Here is a 20,654-nt window from a genome sequence, read left to right on the forward strand (position 1 = left end):
TGAAAGAATAAAATTAGCATCAGCAGTGAAATGCCAAACCGCTTTGAGTGTATTTATGAAGAGTTGCTCATATTTGAAATGTTGCCACAACAGAATATGTTGTGACTTGAATTGCCTGCCTACATTATTCATGCAGATTTAAACTTTATTCTTGCATGCAGGGCTAGAGTGTATTGATATTTGACTTCCTAACAATGTTTTAATTTATCGCCTAACCTTTCTCTAATGCAATGAGTAGCTGACTAATTTTGCATGACTCTTTTAAGATCCTGTCTTCGCAGGGTAACAGTAATTTGCTAGAACTGATACTTTAAAGAAAAATGTTCTTTTAGCAGATGAATTGCAGGGTGCACAATCTGAAACTGAGACTAAACAAGAAATTCAGCAGCTGCGCAAGGAACTGGTTGAAGCCCAAGAGCTAGCTAAAACAAGTAAACAAAAATGCTTTGAACTGCAAGGTGAGATGAAGATTCCTTTAAATCTGCAGAGTACCCAGGAAATCATATGCCCAAGTACTTTAGCAACCAAACAGATAGTTAAATCTGTTTAGTCTGACAATTGTTATTAAGATACATAGATAGGGCATTTTTATACTCTCCATATGATGAAAGGGTAAAAAATAACAGCACAATCATACACACATCTGCTCAGAAGTAAGTCCCATGGAGTTGCTTGAAGCTACACTCCTATACCTGGGAGTAAGTCCCACTGAACTCAATGGAGCCTACTTCTGAGTAAACATGTATAGGACTGAACTATAAATTTGAATGTTTAATTTAAGCAATGGAAATAAATAAGCCTTTTTTATTGTCCATTTCATTTTGTTCCATAACATGGTACTATAATGGATGCATTGAAGGGAAGCATTTTTTAAAAAAAGCTTTAATAAAATGTATTAACAGCTAGCAGTGTAACATGATTATTTAAATATTTTGATTTACTTACATGGACTCTGACATTATTTTAATGAGCTACTAAAAACTAATTTCTAATGTTTTCCAAATGGTAAGAATAATGGAGCAAAACTTCAGATCCTGTCATTATACTTACAGCAATGTTAGAAGAAGAGAGAAAAGCTTATCGATTGCAAGCTGAAGAATCCACCAAGCAAATCCAAGTTCTCCAAGGTATAACACCCTTATGCACAAGATTTTGTAGAAAGATGCAGATGATGTATTTGAATATGGCAAGGACATTACCAGAGTTTTGTTTCACTTTTAAAGAACTCCAGTTAAGGATTACATTCAAACTTGTGGTTCTTGCCTGAAACTGATATGTTTCGGGGATTCTCCACCTCTGCTTTAAACCAAAGTGCATTTGTTGCTGGTACAGAAAACATGACAAACCAACATTCAGGGAAAGTGAAACTAAATTCTGTTGAGATTATGAATACATATCTCCACCCACCCCGGATTTAAACAGCATTTTTTAATATACTCCAGCAGTCATTTTTGATTAGTTGCAGGAGATGAGATCAGCTACTGCTGGAACAAACAAGGAACTACTGTTTTGGTTTTTTAAAAATAGCACTGTTAAGGAGCATGGGTTGGTGTAGGTTAACAGCACCAATTCCTTTCTGAGAGTGGAGGTGAGAGGACGTTATAGCCTCTCCTTCCACCATTCTGTTGCCAGCAGGCTTTGGCTACCCAGTCCCTTCCTCAGAATTTCAAGCAGACTGTCCAGCAGTACAGTGGTACCTCAAGTTACAAACGCCTCAGGTTACAAACGCTTCAGGTTACAAACTCCTCTAACCTGGAATACTTACCTCAAGTTGAGAACTTTGCCCCAGGATGAGAACGGAAATCGTGTGCCGGTGGCACAGTGGCAGCAAGAAGCCCCATTAGCGAAAGCACACCTCTAGTTAAAGACAGTTTCAGGTTAAGAATGGACCTATGATTAAGTTCATAACTAGAGGTACCACTGTACATCTTTAGCTGTATGGTCAAGAAGATAGATCTTAAAATGCAGACATTCCAGAATTAGAGCAATGCTAGGACAAATTGATGAACCAGGCAGGATGAGATCTGTCTGACAGCTTGCCCAATTCTGCATTGTGCCAAAAGAGTAATTGTCCTTGGTTTCCAATTTGTCTAAATACTTAAAACATAAAACTGAATCTAATCTAGGAATGGTGTTTTCATGAGATGATAGAAGTGTTGGAATTAAATCATTGGCCTGGTTTGCATATAACACTAAACTAGTCTATGTATTGAATTTATATACCGCCCCATGCCCACAGTTTATCACTGTGCGCATGAGCGGAAAGGAACCTGAGCAAAATCTCAGACTCACATGCTTGCCCTTCTCATCTGGGAGGATTTTGACTGAGTTCAGTTACCTTTTGTCAAAACTTGGCTGCTTGTTACATACAAGCCAGAAATGCTGAATTAAAAACATTCATATGACACAACAAACCAATGGAAAGTGGATCAAAAATTATGCCCAAATACTTTCCCCAGCCGTGCATGTGGAGGAGAGGAAGGTGGTAGCACATGAGCCTAATGCTTTGCTCAGGTCAAAATAAAAAAAATCCTTCCAGTAGCACCTTAAAGACCAACTAAGTTAGTTCTTGGTATGAGCTTTCGTGTGCATGCACACTTCTTCAGATACACGGTGTGCATGCACACGAAAGCTCATACCAAGAACTAACTTAGTTGGTCTTTAAGGTGCTACTGGAAGGAATTTTTTTATTTTGACTATGGCAGACCAACATGGCTACCTATCTGTAGCTTTGCTCAGGCTCATTCTTGTTTGTGCATGTAGCACTAAACCATGGTTTAGCGTCACACGTAAGCATAGCCAGTCTGTTTGCAGCCGGGTTCTTACACCCATCTTTCTTTTGTTTTCTTAACTTCTTTTTAAAAGTAAAGTGCTAAAGTTCTGTCAGCTTCCATTTATAGAGCTCCAAATGGCTGACATGAATTTGCCAACCCAACCTCCTTAAGAAAATCTGATTTCTTGTAAATGTTTACAGCTCAGCTGCATCAGCTGCAGGAAGATATTGAATGTCTTCGTGAGAAAAAGGAGAGTGAGATCTCCAGTACTCGAAATGAGTTGCTTAGTGCTCAGAGTGAGATGCTGTTACTGCAACAAGTGGCCGAGAAGGCTGCGTCTGAAAGGGAAACAGATGTTGCTGCTTTACAAGAAGAGCTACAGAAAGTAAGGGCTGAGCTTGAGCGGTGGCGCAAAGAGGCTTCAGAATACGAGAAAGAAATCGTTAGTCTGCAAGCCAGTTTTCAACTACGATGTCAGCAGTGTGAGGATCAGCAGAAAGAGGAGGCCACCCGGTTGCAAGGTATGGCACTAGATGGACCTCTCAGTTTGATCTAGGAAGAATATGCCTATAGTTCTTTGCGCTTTAAATGGCACATATAAGTTGGGGCTTCTGCAGTCCACTGGTGCAGCAAGATGAAGATATGTGACTGTGACAGAAAGTAGTCTAGTAGGCTTTGGTTCAGCAGTGACCAGTGGGATCTGTCCGTACAGCCATTCTATGTAGACACTTTATCTGGAATCCCTGAAAACATCTTAAAGGTTTGGCAAGCTACAGCAGCAGGTTTGTAGCGTAGCAACCTTCATTTACCTATAAATATCATCTTTGAAATATCTTGACTCCCAACTGCTGTTGGTTGGGTTGAACCATTGCAAGAAGTCAAAACTGATGAAATGCTGCTGAAACTTTATAATGGAATATTTGAAAACATGGCACCAGAGAACCAGGTTATACAATATATAGCACCTAACTGTGTTATGACATTGTGCTACAGTGTTAATGTTGCATGGGTATAAAGCTGCACCAACAAAATGGTCTATTGTTTTGTTCTAATTACTTACTGTGAGATTATTATTTTTTAACATAACCATGTCCAACTGGCCTCTCCAGAATTATTTCATTCATTCTGTGCTAATTGCACTGATGAGTGTTTTTCAAAATGTATTCAAGCTTCTAATTGTTTGCCTCGATCAAACAAATGCTATCTCTCAACTCAGAATGATCTGTTTCCATGACTACAATATTATACACAACCAGCTGTTTCTATCTATAATATCACTGATAAAATCCTTAAGATTTCTGCTAGCATGTGTACCTGCATTGTTGTAAAGTCTTATCTTTAGGGTGATTTTTTTCATGTCCTCTGAAGTTAAATCATTATATTTTCTAGTAAATTGGTGAGATTATGATTCCACCATTTCTGAAACCATGGAGAGCTGCTGCCACTCAGTGTAGACAAATTTCTGAGCTAGTTGAATTCAGTATAAGGCAGTTTCTAGGTTCCTGTTTATTGTGGCATTTGGTAATTATTTAGCACCGTGACCTCTCTATCGGTAGTTCCTGAAACTGTGTGAATGGCTTTCAGTGGAAAATTAGTTTAGCATATAGTAGTGCTAATTTGGGTGGATCAGGTTTAAAGGAATTAAATGTGTGACTGGCCTCAGTTTTTACCACAAACTGGGCATATACCGTATTTTTCGCTCTATAACACGCACCAGACCATAACACGCACGTAGTTTTTAGAGGAGGAAAACAAGAAAAATATATTCTAAACGAAACAGTGGATGTATGATTTTTGTGGTTCATGCTGTGGCCACAGACATGTGATCTGACAGTGAGTTTGGAGTAGCCCAATGCAAAAATCCTGAGGATCCATGTGGATCCATGCTTTGTAACCACGGAGGAGGGAAGGAAGGGGAACCATGGATCCTCTGCTCACGACTGCAGCAGATCCCCCCCGTCACCCACAGGCATTCGCTCCATAACACGCACAGACATTTCCCCTTACTTTCTAGGAGGAAAAAAGTGAGTGTTATGGTGCAAAAAATACAGTAATTATTATGTCAAAGATATTTTAGAATAATTGCAGATGTTACTCGAACACCTTTGAAGATCCCAATTTCCAGTCCGCTTTAATGGGTAACATAGCATTACTTGCTTGTAGGTGAACTTGAAAAGTTGAGAAAGGAGTGGACTGTTCTTGAAACCGAATGCCTTTCATTAAAGAAGGAGAACTCTTTGCTTGCATGTGAACTTCAGCGACGGGAGAAGGAGCTCCATAAGTAAGTGCTGTTGAATCTTATGGCAAAGTCCATAGATGTTGGATGGGTGAATCCCAGTCTTACCATATGGTGATAGTTTTGAAAATGTATTTTAAATGAAAATAAGACTCCCTCCTACAAGTGGCAGTATTCGCAATACCCTGTCCTGTTTCTTTTAGCAGATTTGGTCCAGAGTCATTTAGTACATCTGAAGCACTAGACAATTTTTGCTTAGGAATTCCCAGTGATTTGCCCTAATCTGAAAAGAAATAGAAAAGTGTACTATTGGTGTCAATACCTTTCTCTCCAACCCCCCCCCCCCCAACTTCAAACAATTTAAAGCAGGCATGGGCAAACTCGGCCCTCCAGAAGTTTTGTAACTACAATTCCCATCATCCCTAGCTTACAGGACCAGTGGTCAGGAATGATGGGAATTGTAGTCCTAAAACATCTGGAGGGCCGAGTTTGCCTATGCACTGATAGCTAAGAGATTGGTCCTTCCACTATCAAAAGTCCTCACCATTCAATGAACTGAGCATTGAAAATGAAGAACCATTAGGACAGGCTGTGAAATAATAAAAAGCTTTCAGTGGACGCAGTGATTTCTGGAATTTTCTGAATGCTATACATTCCGTGAGACTTTAATCAAGAATTTCCTAACTACCCTTGTGGTCAGGGTTGTTGTTGGGATTTATTTTTCTTCTCTCCCTTTTTGGAGGTTCTGGAAATTATTAGGTAAGATAATAACATAACGAGACAGGAGGGAATGTTGAAGGATAGAAGTTGAGTGGAAGCTAATACGTTTTAATTTTCATTTAAAACTTTTAAGTTTAAAATACTCATTAGTAGCAGGATTCAAATATGTGTTTTGATTTTGGAAAATGCTGACTAAAATACATCTTAACAGATAAAATGGAATGCATTTGAATGCCTGTTTGCAAATAACGTGAAGGTCACTTTGTATAAATATTTTCCGTATGATTCCCCCCACTCCTCCCTGCTACATTACTTAAAGGTCATAGCATATGTAGCCTTGGCTACATTTTAGAGAATTGCCAGACTAATTCCATGCTTTGCAGTCTCCAGCTGCTGCACTGAATCAGAAGCGGGGTGGTCTTCCATTGCAAGCAAGACATCAAAAGTCCTACTGGGCATACAAGAAGCCCTTTACAGGGCCTAAAGTAGTTTTTCTTCGTTGCTTCACTTGTGTTGCAGAGACCTCATATTCTTTACCACAACTTAATACTCTCTCTTTTTTAACATTGGAAAGGTTGCCTATGTTGTGGTATGTTTTCATTATCTAGCATTAAAATTTAGAAACAGTAGGCCCTACAACAAAATACTGCAATGTAGCTTCACCTCCAAACAAGAGTACAGTGGTACCTCGGGTTACAAACACTTCGGGTTACAGACTCCGCTAATCCGGAAGTAGTACCTTGGGTTAAGAACAGGTTGAGAACAGAAATGGTGCAGTGGCGGCAGCGGGAGGCCCCATTAGCTAAAGTAGTACCTCAGGTTAAGAACGGTTTCAGGTTAAGAACAGACCTCCGGAACGAATTAAGTTCGTAACCAGAGGTACCACTGTACTCTGTTCCATCTTCTTAAACCAGGGCCTTCCACTTCCCTGTTTTTCTTTTTGAACTTGACGATAAGCTTTCCATGGCTTCTGGACAGTTCTTGCTCATCTTCACATTAGGCTATATTTTGTAAGGAAGGGGTCTTGTAGTTATGTAAAATGTGGTTGTTCCAAGCATGTTGCTGCTTCCTTCCTTTTTCCAGCTGCCCTTTGTTGGCAACATTCCTGTTGGCACTCACCACCTGTGTTTGCTATTAGAGGAAGTTATAATTATTTACGTGCTGCCGGGACACCTTCCAAATGTTGGTAAGATATAAGGAAGATGATTGTAAAGAAAGGTTTTTGTTAAATAGGCAGGTGAATGCCAGCTCTGGTTTCTGTTCTCAGCTGGTTTAATTTTATTTGAACATTGGGCTGCTTTGCACATAAACCCTAAACCATGGCTTAGCATGATGTGAACAAGCCTTGGATTCTTACACTCTTCTTTTCCTTCAGTGAAGCCACAAGGAAGAAACCGAAAGCTTCCACTTCCATTTTAAATTACTCACAAATTAATATGTAATCTAAACCGTAAAGTGTCATTAATCTTCACTGTAGCTAATTGAAACAACTCAGCTTCATCAATTGTGGTTTAAAGTTGATTTGATTCAACTAACCATACTTAATATTAATCAGTTTGTCCAGATTCAGAAGGGCATTAAAATGTGTCTAATCTAAAACAGGAGCACTAGAGGAGCGGGGGTGCATGAATCTGAGGCTCACTACAATTCATTCTCATAACACTAAACTATGGTTTAGCATAATGTCCAAAGCATTCCATTATCTATATTTTTATTTTAGTGGTGTGTCAATTAAAAAACATTTATTTTTCCTTCTTGAAACTTGAAGCTTGAAACTTCATTGTGCATTTGTTACGGAACTTTGTATGCAGTATGCCAGAGCACCAGTACTGTATTCAGTTATAGGGATACTGTGGGTGCATAGTGCTGCACATGTTATAAAGTGCTTGATTCTGAGGAGGGGAAATAGATGACATGTTGATTAAAAGTATTTGTTTCTAAACATGTTGTATTCCTTTGGGGTTTACCCTTCTTTTCTTTCACAGCTCTCAACAGCAGAGTTTAGCGCTTAACAGTGACCTGAGTGTTCTTGAGCTGACTCGAAAGGAGCTTGAAAATAAAATGGGGTCTTTGAAAGAGCAACATCAGCGAGATGCAGCTAGTCTAAAAACCCTTCTTAATGAAGCAGAGAATCAAGCTAAGGATGCTCAAAATGAGGTAGATATCAGTAAATTCAAGTTCGTCTTTATCACTGCTTTGTATGTCTGAAAACAATTGTTTTGGATTCCATCCACCCTGTGGGGACTCTGACTGTCGTTCTCTCCTGCCCCGTCAACAGCATTCTCCCCTTAGCTGCATTTGGATGTAACACGAAGCTACAGTTTAGCTCTGGGTTCCTTCTCCTCTGTTCCTGCTGCAAGGAAGGGACAGAAAGTTTTTGCATCCATTTTGATTATTCGTAGTAATTCATTTTGCCCAAATTAAGAATTGTGGTTAGTGTGAACTGGTCTGGGTATACAAGCCAAGGTATACACCATGGTTTTAAGTTGGGTTTCCCTAAACCATAGTTAACACTAACCACAACGCAGACGTAACGCTAACTGTGGTGAGCTGGAAATGGAAGCAAAAGCCTCCATTCTCCTCCTTGTGGCTTTGCCAGGGGAGAAGAGGGAAGTGGGGAGCATGCAAGCCCTGCAGCTCATGCAGGTATGAACAAGGCCTTTGGGAGACAGACAGATTTTGGAACTAAAGAGATTTGAAAAGCAATGGGGCAGGAGTTGCCATTAGTGGGTGTGGATGGGGAATAGATAACCCAGCTGAGTTGATGTGAAATAATTATGTATGTGTTGTCTCTCAAAACTGTCTGAGTTAAGCATACTCTTCTGCTTGTTGAAATGTACTCCAATTATTTTCTTTTCTTTTTTAAAAAAGGTTTGTTAATGCTTATTCACTTGTCTTTTTATGATCTATCTATCTAATCAATCCTGCCCTTCGACAACAAAAGGCTCCTAGAGTTGCTTACAACTCTCTACAAACTGGACCGACCCTGCCTTCAGATGTTAAGCCCTTGACTTTCTCCTTCTGTTAGGGCAAATATGAAGATGCAGCTGTGAACCTAATTAGGGCTAAAGCTGCAAAGTGCTCGTTGAGTTCAGTTCCTAGAGTTACTTCATGAGATGATTTTTGCCTTTTCAGTTTCATATGAGAAGGGTCCACACTGATGATGTTTTATATTTACAGCATCAGGTTAAAGATTTGAGAATTGCCTGGTAGTGGTTGATGCCCTGTGTAGCAAAATCCATAATAGAAATGGCACACAGTTCACCTCACGATAACTGTGCCACATTCAAAATGAACCTGGGTATTGAGCCTCCTTCCGTTTCCAACTTTTGTAGGGAGTGAGTAGAGGAAAGTAGGAACGAATTCATATTATTCCTTTATTCTCTGCACTGAAGAGCTTAGGCACATTAGATCCTGAGGGATGCTTTGAACTTTGTGATGGAAATTCAGCTTTCTGTAAAGATTAAAGCGTTCAGATTGGTTTTGTAGTCAAGGCAATCATTTCCCTTAACAACTAGGAATGCACATCTATTAAGGTTAGTGGGGTTTTTTGGTAGCCTTTGAGCTTGCTAGAAAGCGCATAAAGTAAGCATTAAGAGCCTTCCAGAAAGTGCCTCATGCACAGACAATGGAGGCGATGAACCTTCAGTAGCTGTTTTGTTTCTTCATTAACATTACTAGGAAAGCATTGGTTGACCATTTCCATTGCACTTTTTGATCCCTTCCCTTGTTAATCATTTCAGTTGCCATCTGAATGCCATTTTCATATTTATTTTGTAGTTGGGACTAATGGGACTGTATATTTTGCCAACAATTTGGCTTCAAAATTCACTAATACAGTGGTGTTACTTAGTTGTAGTGGACACTATTTATGCTTTTGCAGAGAAAACTTTTGCTTCTACAGGGAATTCAGAACACTCTGTTTGTCTACTTTTTAAAACCTTGAGGGGTGTGGGTGGGTGTGCTATAATATATAATATGATCCGTAATTTGGGGCCTTAGCACTACAATGAACTGTGGTGGATTTCACATACTTGCCGTAAGGTTTCTTTAAAATGGGATTCTATACTGCGCTGGGTAAATATGTTTTTGGCCACTGGAAAGAGAAATGCCTTTCCTGGTAGGAGGTTTTGGTCTCTTGGGTTACATTTTGATGGAGAAGCTTGATTCCAAATTATGTAGTACTTTATAAAAAAACTGCAGAACTTTGTGACATAGAATCATAGAGTTGGAAGAGACCACAAGGGCCATCGAGTCCAACCCCCTGCCAAGCAGACTTCTCTGAGTAGACCCGCAAAAATTCTCTGAGTAGACCCGCAAAAATTAACAAACCTAGGTTAATATTAGGCCTACTCAGGGTAAACCCAGTGAAGTTGATGAATAAGACTAATTTAAGTTCATTAATTTTAGCATGTCTACTCTTAGGACGTGGTTGGGAACAGCCCTAAGCTTCTTCTTTTTTAAGTGTGACATTCTCTTTCCATATATGGAAAACTTATCTCCTGCCCAAGGCCCTCCTTCCATGACACTGTTCCTGTCTGATCTTCTCTTACTATGCTTATGGTCCTTATAGGTAGACAGTTGTACTGAATTTGCTGATGTGCAAACTTTCTCTTATTTTTGAAAAAATGTTGAAAACAAATAGTAAACACCTAACAGGTTTTCAATCTGATTAAAGTTTTGCAGATGGTAGAATTGATTTTGTGCCATACTTAAATTTACAACACAGGGCAGTTTATAAAACTCCCGATAAAAACATTAAAAGAGTTTGGGGACTGGGGAAAGGAAGTGCATTGTTACTTCCTTTGTGGCCATTCAGTGCATTCCATTCCCACAAGCCACAAATCCCAAAGCAGAGCCTGTGCTGGTCAGCTGCCCATCTGCATGGAAAAAAGGTGTGTTTATCCAAGGACTGAATGTTGAGCTACTGTGTGATACATGAGCTAAGATGTGATGTTCGTGTACTTACTGACCCACACTCCCATACTTCTTTTTCTGTTCCTGAGACAGAAGCAGTCTAACTCATCCTAACTTGTTTTTTGTAGTTGGTTGTAGACTTAGGGTTGGTGGCACATCAGTAAAGCAGGGCTGGGCAACCTTCTTGGCTCCATGGGCCAAATCTGTGGACCAAATTTGACTTGTGGGTGGGCCCATGCCCTGCCAATTACATAATGCCATTATATCACATCACATGATTGCCAGATGGGCACCTCTGCCCACCTCTCGAAATCCTTTGCATGGGGTTTCCAAGTGCCTAACTTCCACCTGGGAAGCTGCAGCACCTTCAAAACATCTAGAGTCTCAAATGGAAGTTGGGGGTCTTTTAAAGCCCTTTGCTCAAGCTCTCTTTGAAGCATCCCCATATGCTTCCTTTAAGGGGGAGCGGAGAGAAGAAGCTCCTCTTCCCTGCTGGCACCTGCATGACTGTTTGCTTGAAGGGAAAACACTGAGCTGCTTCAAAGAATGCTTTTGCAAAGGGCTTTACCATCAGCTGATCAAATCTTGCTGCCTTGGCTGTGCAATCCTGTTTCCAGTTGGGAGCAGGTTGCGTAGCCAATGCAGGGTTAAATTTTCTGGCCTGTTCCCTGACATCACCAGTGACATCAGCTGATGGGCAGGGGGGAGTAGTTTGGAGAGGATAGCCTCACAGATCAAAACTGGCCCGTGGGCCACCGGTTCACCATTCTGACAATATTTTTTTGTAATACAATGGTGGCAATTTATCTGGAATAAGTTATAAACTTTTTCAGGTGAGCTGAAAAGCATCAGCTGGGAAAATGGTATTAATTGTCTCACTGGTTGTCTTCAGTTTTTTCTTTGAGTCAAAAATGTTGGGAGTGGCTGTATTTTTATCAAATTAGGCATGAGGTTTTCTCTGCTGGAAAGAATTTGGATGACATTTCTGGAAGGATGTCTAATAAAATGGAAAGACACGCAGCTTTTGATCTAGATTTAAAAATGTGTTGCACCATTTCTAAAGCCACATCCCAAAAAGAAATACATTTAAACCAAATGACATATGTTACTGTCTAGAATTTTCAGCAGAAAAGCATCATGAACAGCTAGATTTTATCTTTAGGGAATTTGAATAGTGTCTCACATCTTGAGCAGGTGCTGTTATTGATTTCAAGCAATGTGAGAATTATTGTATAAAAAGCTTTAATCTAGATAAATGAATATTTTTTAGCATGGAATAACTTGTGAAGTACAAAATTAAATATGAAACAAAGGTTTATATAGAGAGTTGTAAGTATGTAGTGGAAAGGAGCAAAACTGTAATACAGGCACCATGCATAAAGAAAACATGACATGAAGGATTTGTATTGTGCTTTGACACTTTTCCTCTCACTTTTTAGCAAACAACAACAAAACACCAGTGATAACAAGATAAACCTTATTCTAAAGTTACTGGGGGGTTGTTGTGGTTATTGAGGGAATTAAATGAGGAGAGGAGAAAACCATGACAGCCACCTTGAGCTCCTTGGAAGAAAAGGGTGACTATAAATGCAATCAATCAATCAATCAATCAATCAATCAATCAATCAGTCTTAGTACAGGGGAATGAACACGGACCATTTTACTTTTTCCTGAACTTGATTCCAGTATAGCAAAAACTAAATTGCTGCCCTTCCCAAAACATACATATTAATATCCATGCAATATTTTATTGAAAAGCATAGACACATCTCCCAAAGCTACTTTAACCTCTTAAATCTAGTTTAAATGGGTCTGTAGTATATGTGTTTTCTTTGCCTTTAGTATGAAAAGACACAGACCATACTCTCAGAGCTGAAGTCGAAGTTTGAAATCACTGAGCAGGAAAAGCAATCAATCACAGATGAACTCAAACAGTGTAAAGACAACCTGAAGCTGCTACAAGAAAAAGGAAATCATGTAAGTCTGTATAACACGTGTGCCAGGTTTTTGTTATTTTATTTCCACCGCGAGATTACTAGCCATGCCTGATGAAGGTTTGGAAAAGGCATTTTGCGAAGTTGCAGGAATTTCATGAAATCAGTGCCCATAAACTTCTCTGGCCCAATACAATCTAATGGAGCAACTCTAATATTGGGGGTGGGGTGCTACATTCCATAGGGGAAAACTGACATGGAAATACTTTCCCCATTCAGATTTGAATGTGAAGGGGAGAATAATTCTGAGGCTTTATTGAGTCCCAAAGTTCTTTTCTGAGCCTGGATCTGAAGAGTCATTTCCTCCTTTGAAATATTCAGCCCTTACAAAACTAGCAATTTGGCCAGTGGAGATATTCCATTACCCATAATTATTCAAGCATCTTGCTTCAGAAAACCTTTGTTAATCAGGGCAAGATATCTAACACAAAATGAAGCAGAGACTGAGAGAACAGCATTTTTCATCCACCAGCCATACTTCGGCGAATGCCTTCTTGAATGACAGTTTCTCAGGCGAATAAAGGAGTGTCATTCAGACTTCTGTTGACTTTGAGGGGAACAGAGCTTAGATCTACATAGTATTCTCTACAGCAACTAGAATGATTTTTAAATAAAATTATCCTAATATAACCCAATCTAAAGGATCTTGATTATCATAACCCAATCTGCTATAACAGATCAGTGATATGTGAAGTCTTTCCACTGCAACAGTTACAGAATCAACCTCATTGTTGTTGCTTGCTATGGGCCTGAGTATATCTAGTAGAACTATAGGGAAAGAACTTGGATGCCCTGTTAATCTGCAGTTTGATGAATATTTCTTGGTAGCAGTGCTTATTGTCTTTTTAGTAAAATGCATTCTTAAATCAACTTAAATATTTATATTTTTAAAAGTTCTATAAAGGCACCTGAGAATACATTAAAGACCAATAGAATACAATAAGTGTATCAACAACTAAAAGAAACTTCATCTGCTATCTTCATCTTCCACTTTTGTCTTAAAACGTTTTCATGTGTAGAGGAATAAATGTGAAAAATATTGTGCTGATATGTTGGAATGCAGAATCTGAGTAGAGCTAGTCTCTTACTCATGGATTTTCACCACAGAATCATCATGAATTTTACTTTCAGTAATAAACATGTTTTGCCTGATTCAGTCAAATGAGAAGATTGAGTGGGTGTGAACATTCCAAATAATGTTCTGTTGCTGGGAGATTCCAGAACATTCTGATGGCAGCTCTTGCTCACCCTTTTTGAGTAGAAAAATATCTATCCAACTTGGCAATATACAAAGGCTTTGAAATAATAATAAAACAGTACTGACTGCCATATTCCCTAATCACTAAATTATTAGAAATAGGGATTGAGAAGAGTTATGTATGCAGGTGGTTGGTGATTCAGATACAGGGTGAGTGAGGAGTTGACATTCTTTTACTTTACTGGAGAACCTCACACCCAAATGGATTTACTGTTATTTTTTTAACCTTGCAGGTTGACAAAGGTGTTCTCCTGTTAGTTTCCCCTTGAGATGTTTTATTACTTATTAAATTTATACACTGTCCTTCATCCTAAGATCACAGGGCAATTCACAGCAAAAAGAAAAAGAAAAAGAGAGAAAAGGAAAACAAAATGCATATTATCACAACAACAAAAACCAATAATCATCCTCCCACAGACACATTTAAAAGGGAATCATTTGTTTTATCAGCCAAAGGCCTGATTATAGAGGAACATTTTGTCTCGTGCCTAAAAATATGTAGTGAAGGCACCAGGCGAGCCTCCCTGGGGAGAGCATTCCAAAGTGGGGAGCCACCACAGAAAAGGCTCGTTCTCATGTTGCCTCCCTCTGGACCTCTTGCAGAGGAGGCCCACAAAGAAGGGCCTCAGATAATGATCACAGGGCCTGGGTTGGTTCATATGGGGAGAGGTGGTCCTTGAGGTATTGCAGTCCAGAGTTGTTTAAGGCTTCATAGGTCAAACCAGCACTTGTTTTTGTTTTTGCTATGCTGCTCCCTTTCCGCTTCATAGGCCATCTTTCTTCTCTTTTTTATTTCCCTCACTACTTCTTTTCTTTTTTTTCTTGGCAAGCAAGCGAGTTTGATGTATTGGCTTCAAAGGGTAGTAATGTTATATCAATAAAATAATTAAAAGCAAAAAAACAACAACAAACCCAGCACTTTGAATTGGGCCTGGATGTGCTCTCTAAAGCTGAAGTAAGAAACCTTTTTTGGGATTGAGGGCTGTCTTACCCTGGAGGAAATTTTAATTTCTATAAATAAGCTTGTTTTATGTTGATCCCGATAGGGGAAATAATAGTTTCCATAAAATAAACCATAAGAAAATATTGTGCTTCCAACAGTCCCTAATACTAAAATTCTAGCATATGGAAAACCTTCCTGTCGCACTGTCCTTAGGCAAGGGGTTGAACAGCAGGGTCTCCACCTTGTCTTTTTCATAAGATTTGGATGGACCATATACGGAGAGATAGCCAGGTGTTCCCTATTTTGCATCCTATGAACCCTATAACATTCGTTCTCTGCTGACAAGAGATACCGTATTTTTCGTCCTATAAGGCGCACCGGCCCATAGGACGCACCTCATTTTTTGGGGGGGAAATGAATTTAAAAAAATTATTCCCCCCCCCAGCCCTGGCTGCCGCCCCAAGCCTTGCGCTCACCTGCCCGAAGCAGGGGAAGCACTCCGGAGGGCTCCCTGTGCTTCGGGGTGACAGGCTGCCGCCCCAAGCCTCGCGCACCCGGCGGGACCTCCTGCCGGCGCGCAAGGCTTGCGGATACTCGCGGGGGCTGCAGGCTGCTGCCCGCAATCCTTGTGAGCCCGCGGGAACTCCCACCGGGCTTGCAAGGCTTGCGGATAGCTTCCTGAAGCCTGGAGAGCGAGAGGGGTCGGTGCGCACCGATGCCTCTCGCTCTCCAGGCTTCAGCGAAAGCCTGCATTCGCCCCATAGGACGCACCCAGATTTCCCCTTCATTTTTGGAGGGGGAAAAGTGCGTCCTATGGGGCGAAAAATACGGTAGGTTGCAGTGCATATTGAATCACTTCTTGCCACTGCCTGTGATTCTGAACACCATGTGCGCAGAGGCTTCCCATTTTAGTAACTGAGAAAGAAACACCCCACTGTGCTCATCATGCATTTTCCTCATTTACCTCAGGCCTAGGTGTGTCAGAGCTCATGATGAAGTTGCCGTGTCATAAACAGCAGAGTGTCTGGGGGATTTGACTGCTAAAACTCATTAGCCCCAAGTCACATTGAGTAATTATTTCTTGTTTTGGAATCTGCTTCAGGTGAACAAGTTCTTGAGGGGTTTGGGACCCAGTGACCATTGTAGAGGAAGCTAATGTGAATGTACTTGTGACATATCAGGGCACACAGCACTGAAAGTTGCTCTTTCGCCTACGGAAATGTGATCTGCGTGGCCTGATGTTTGGTCCACAAAAGGGTCTCATCAAAGACCCTAATTATACAAGAAGGCATCCTCATTTGTGAAGAACTTATATGCGGAGAAAACCCCAAAAAGATTTATGTGTTCTTCACAAGTGAAAGCATTGCCTTTCAGTATACATTTTCCCCTGTATGTAGGTGATACCAGGATAGGAAGAGCTTTTTACGAAGCGTCCAACGTAAAATAATTTTTTCTACAGAGTTTGCATTCTGTTAAAAATGCAAGTCTGATGCAGATGGAAAAGGGAAAGATGGATTTTGTTTTTTGAACAAGGTAATTTTAAATGGCTGTGTATCCAGATGGATTAAAATCCTGATTGGTATTTGAAGCTCCTGAATATTCTCTTGAATATGATTTGAAGATCTAGAATTACATAAAGCACAATTGCACTCTGTCTCTAGGGAACTCTCCTGAAATGCAGTAAGAGTTTAAGGTTTATTTTGCCCTAAAATATTACATTCTGTAGATTAAGAAGAGCTTCCTTAAGAGAAGAAATGCTTTGTTGTTCAATATCCATGTTTACTTTGTACAGTGGTGTACTAACTTTGTATACCAGACTAGCTGTGTCTTCTTGTTAGATGTCTTTAGTGTTTCAGTTGAAACAAAACTTGATCTTTGAGCTCTCCCCCTATCTAAATCATCTTTACCTATTTGATTATTTTATAGCACAAAAATGATTTTAATATCCCTTCCCTTCCCTTTAGCCTTCCATATTACCACCCGTCCCAGCCGTATTCATCGGCCTAATCCTGGCTTTCCTGTTTTGGTGTTACAACCCATTGTGGTAGAGAAAGGTACTACAAGCACTATTCAGTCCATGTATGTTCGTCCCTCTCACCTGTTTGTGCCATTTTTGTAAGATAGTGCATGGTGAAAAACAGGTATTGGTTTACCTGATGCAAATCCTTCATTTAATAAGTCATTGTGTGTGGTATTAGCAAACCAAAAAACAAACAAACTAATCATTTAACATCTGTCTTGTTTTCCTTGTGCTAGTGCTAACAGTGTCCTGTTGTAACCTACTTGTTTCTGACTGTTCTTCTTCTAACACACATTTGTCTTTTGTAAAATGCCACAGAGTTAGGGCCTGGAAGAAAGCCTAACTGCTTAATGACACTAAACAAATGAGGAGTTTGCATATTTGAATCTGGTCCCTTATTTCCTTTTTACCCTCCACTAATTCAGAAATTTCTCTCTGGATTTGAATGCCTTTCACTTTTCTCACTGTTGTGGTGAAGAAGATGCTGGGTGGGTGGGGAATGAATGGACGAGGTGTGGGCAACAGGTGGTGGTTTTGCATTTCCAGTTCTTGCAGTGATGGATACTACCTTCCCAAATGCATTCTGTAAGACTTACCACCCTCCGTGTGGAACTATATTCTTCAGAATGGTCATAATTTAAGGTGGGATGAAGAATATGCACGTTAAGATTAACACTGCCACATTTCAGAACTGCTTTAAACCTAGGCAAGAAAAGTTTAATGTGTTGTTAATTGTTAACTGATGAACTTCTGCTGATGCTTTGTACAATGTTCTGGAGGAGGTCTAACAGCTCATAATTTGGCATGGCATGCATTTATCTTGGCACAAGCATCAAATGCAGTTATCAGATTAAAAAATTCAGAAAGGTTCAATAGGAAGCATTCAGTTAAGGGATGAATTTATGCATCTGCTAAAGCTAATGATGTCACTTCATGGAGACTTAACATCCATTGAAATTCCTTCACTTAGATGAACTTTGTTTAACCACTTGATGCCCAGTCAAAAAAAAAACCAAAACCACGAACAGATGGGAAAACCTTCTAGGGACTTCCAGGAACTTGAAGGGGTTAACTAATTAGTGTCCACTGAAACATATGAGATATTGATTATTTTCCTTTTTTTTTCTCCCTACACAGAGACAATGGCCTTGGATGCCTGTGATGGCAGCTTTGGTAGCTGTGACAGCCATGGTGCTGTACCCAGGCCTAACCAGAGCTTCTCCATGAGAACTGTTGTTGAATCCATACACCGTCCTCCCTTTAGAAGCTGGCATCATTCACATACTGGGGGAAAGACAGATTCATCATGTTCCTTTTTTTTACCTCTTAGTACCGCAGAGTTTGGCTTCAGAGCAGCAGTAGGGCCATTGCTTTAAACTGTACAAAATGTATCTGTCTATAAAGAGGGAATAAAATTATGACTTCATTCTGTCGTGAGCAATATTGTTGCTCACAACTTCATGTTATTCTTAAGATAGTATGTTGGAGTTCTAAATACTGTTATGGTGGCCTAAAGTAGGCTTCTTGGTACCAAATTATTTATGATGGTTAGGTGTGTGGATATTTTACTTAAGAATCTGATTGCCAGATTGAAAGCAATGCGTTTCTCGCCCCACCCCCTCCCCCAATTTGGACACCCATGCCAAATATCCTTTAATACTTGGAAGCAGATGCAGTGTGCTCAGTGCCTTTCAGTTTGACTTTATTTGTACATGAACATACCATTGTTATTTTTTACTTGCTGTGAGTCACTGAGCTATTGGGAACAATTTTATTTTTTCCAAGTCTTCTGACAGAAACAAGTATTTTTCTTCAGTAAAGGTCCTATTTTATTGATGACTTGGGAACTGGTATAATTCATTGTCAGCCTTAAAGAGCTCTAGAAGAAACTGAATGGACATCATCGGTCTAGAATGTTTTTGTGTGCAGGTGTGTGCATGTGTGTGCCTGAGTGAACTAAGGTTTTTCTGGGAGCAAAATCTTGATTTTTCTGATGGACATAGTGCAGTGATCCAATTTTTAGTTTGAATGTAATTTATTAAATCTTGTGTATATAGACACTATAAAGCGCAACATATTTTCGCACATATCACATTATAGAAATGATTTTTCCAGTCACTTATTATCAAAACCAAGCTGGGGAAGTAATATTTGTCTCTTTAAACTGTGTTTTCATTGGCATAATTTCATTATTATGTGAAGTGCTCAAGTGCTTCTATTGTTAGGGGAAGAAAGAAGACAAAATCTGAAATGGGCAATCCTTCTGGAAGGTAGAATAATCTAATTGGTCCTCTATGCAACAACTTAAGATGAAAGAATGTGCTATCAATGATTAGCAGCTTTATGTCACACTTTATATGGCCTTAATATTAATGTTTCCAGTAAGCATTGACTTGCGAATAGGGGTATGTAATTAAAACCTGAATAAAGTGCTAGCTTGCACTGCTCAACAGCTCTGTCAATTAAGGTCTGTATTAATATAAAAATAATGGCACAGTGAAATGTTTCAGCTGATTCATAGGAAGACTTTTCTCAGCAAAAAAATTAGTTGGTTCAAAGGATTTAATGGCAATCAGCAGATCTAGTTAAATATTTAAATAGAGTTTTTAGTTAATAATTTGCCTTTGAGGTGTTGAGGGTCACTTTACTTTAAAGGTTCTGTCTTAAACTATTTGGGATTTGTTAATGGGAGGATCATTTAGAATTAAGGGAATGTTAGTCCACAGACTCTTAGAAAATGTTGTTTTTGTTCATTTCATTCTTTTCATTTGCAGGAAACTGTAACACCCACCCAAACACCCACCCACACGCACACACACATGCCAGTGGTACTCAGTACCTCTTGTATATAGGTTATTGCAAATATTATTCTGAAAATGCTTAACTTCAGAATTACATTTTTAAAAGTAAATAATTGTTTTAAATCTATTTTGTAAAGATATAAAAAAACAATAGAATTTCTGGAGTACAGATTGAACTATTTGCACTAACACACATGATGTGCATGATTTAATAAAATAACTTTACTCTCCCTATAAATGTTTGTGTTGAATCTCATTTGACATCCATAGAATTTTGATAAGTTTGTTGTGCACTAGAGAATGATGAAATCCTTTTATGAGCAATGATCACATTATATCTGGTAGCCGTGAATATGAAAAATGCATTATCCTTTGCTGCATTAGCTTAATGCCTGTTTCTAAGATTGACAATAAATTCTTCTGGTGGGGTATACATACAGATTACTGGCATATCACAAAGTCGTGAGGTTGCATCAGCATCACAACAGTGTTTTGTTGACATCATAGTTATTTGATGCTGGTATCCACTGTCCTTGTCCTTCTGTAGCCCTAAGCAACAGGCAACTTTATATGGTTACAAAGACGGTACAAACATGGCAGCCCTGTATCGAGTCTTCTACCATCTCCAGTCTGCCATGTCTCGTACAACTTACCCCATGCCCTGATGCTATTACAGTGTGTATTTCACCACATCACACCTATCTGTAGATATGCTTGTATGAGCTTATATTGAGGCAAAGCTGTGTTAGGCATAACACCTTGTTCATCCAGTTTCTGCAGTTGTATTTGCACTTTTAATCACACAGAACTTCACTCAGATTGTTAAGCAGTCTTCTGAACAAGTATGGAAGTTGGAATACACCATCTTAATAAAAGACTATATGGAACTTATATACACCTTTTGGGTGTTTCTGAAAATAGAGTTTGAGAGGCTGTTCTTGCAATTCTCTTTGCAAATGTACACTGAAAAAGCAAGAATTTCCAGAAGCTT

At 39.4% G+C, this 20,654-nt stretch overlaps 1 protein-coding gene across 17 annotated transcripts in view; it reads left to right on the forward strand.

Annotated features, from left to right (window-relative positions):
* The window catches only part of SLMAP (sarcolemma associated protein), an 89,520-nt gene extending 69,619 nt beyond the window's left edge, over window positions 1-19,901 (forward strand). For 5 of the 17 annotated variants that reach the window (XM_082209465.1, XM_082209481.1, XM_082209480.1 and 2 more), the window contains 7 exons: window positions 333-458; window positions 1,053-1,127; window positions 2,975-3,295; window positions 4,938-5,055; window positions 7,716-7,887; window positions 12,490-12,624; window positions 18,000-19,901. In XM_082209465.1, coding sequence (XP_082065591.1) covers window positions 333-458; window positions 1,053-1,127; window positions 2,975-3,295; window positions 4,938-5,055; window positions 7,716-7,887; window positions 12,490-12,624; window positions 18,000-18,089 — 1,037 coding nt within the window. In that variant the 3' untranslated portion in view covers window positions 18,090-19,901. Of the gene's footprint in view, window positions 1-332; window positions 459-1,052; window positions 1,128-2,974; window positions 3,296-4,937; window positions 5,056-7,715; window positions 7,888-12,489; window positions 12,625-16,806; window positions 16,897-17,999 lie in introns of all 17 variants that reach the window. The other 12 variants (XM_082209477.1, XM_082209479.1, XM_082209467.1 and 9 more) reach the window with 5 other exon arrangements.
* Window positions 19,902-20,654: the final 753 nt, after the last annotated feature.

This window comes from Podarcis vaucheri, assembly GCF_965113315.1.
Source record: "Podarcis vaucheri genome assembly, chromosome: 2".
Taxonomy (NCBI): Eukaryota; Metazoa; Chordata; class Lepidosauria; order Squamata; family Lacertidae; genus Podarcis; species Podarcis vaucheri.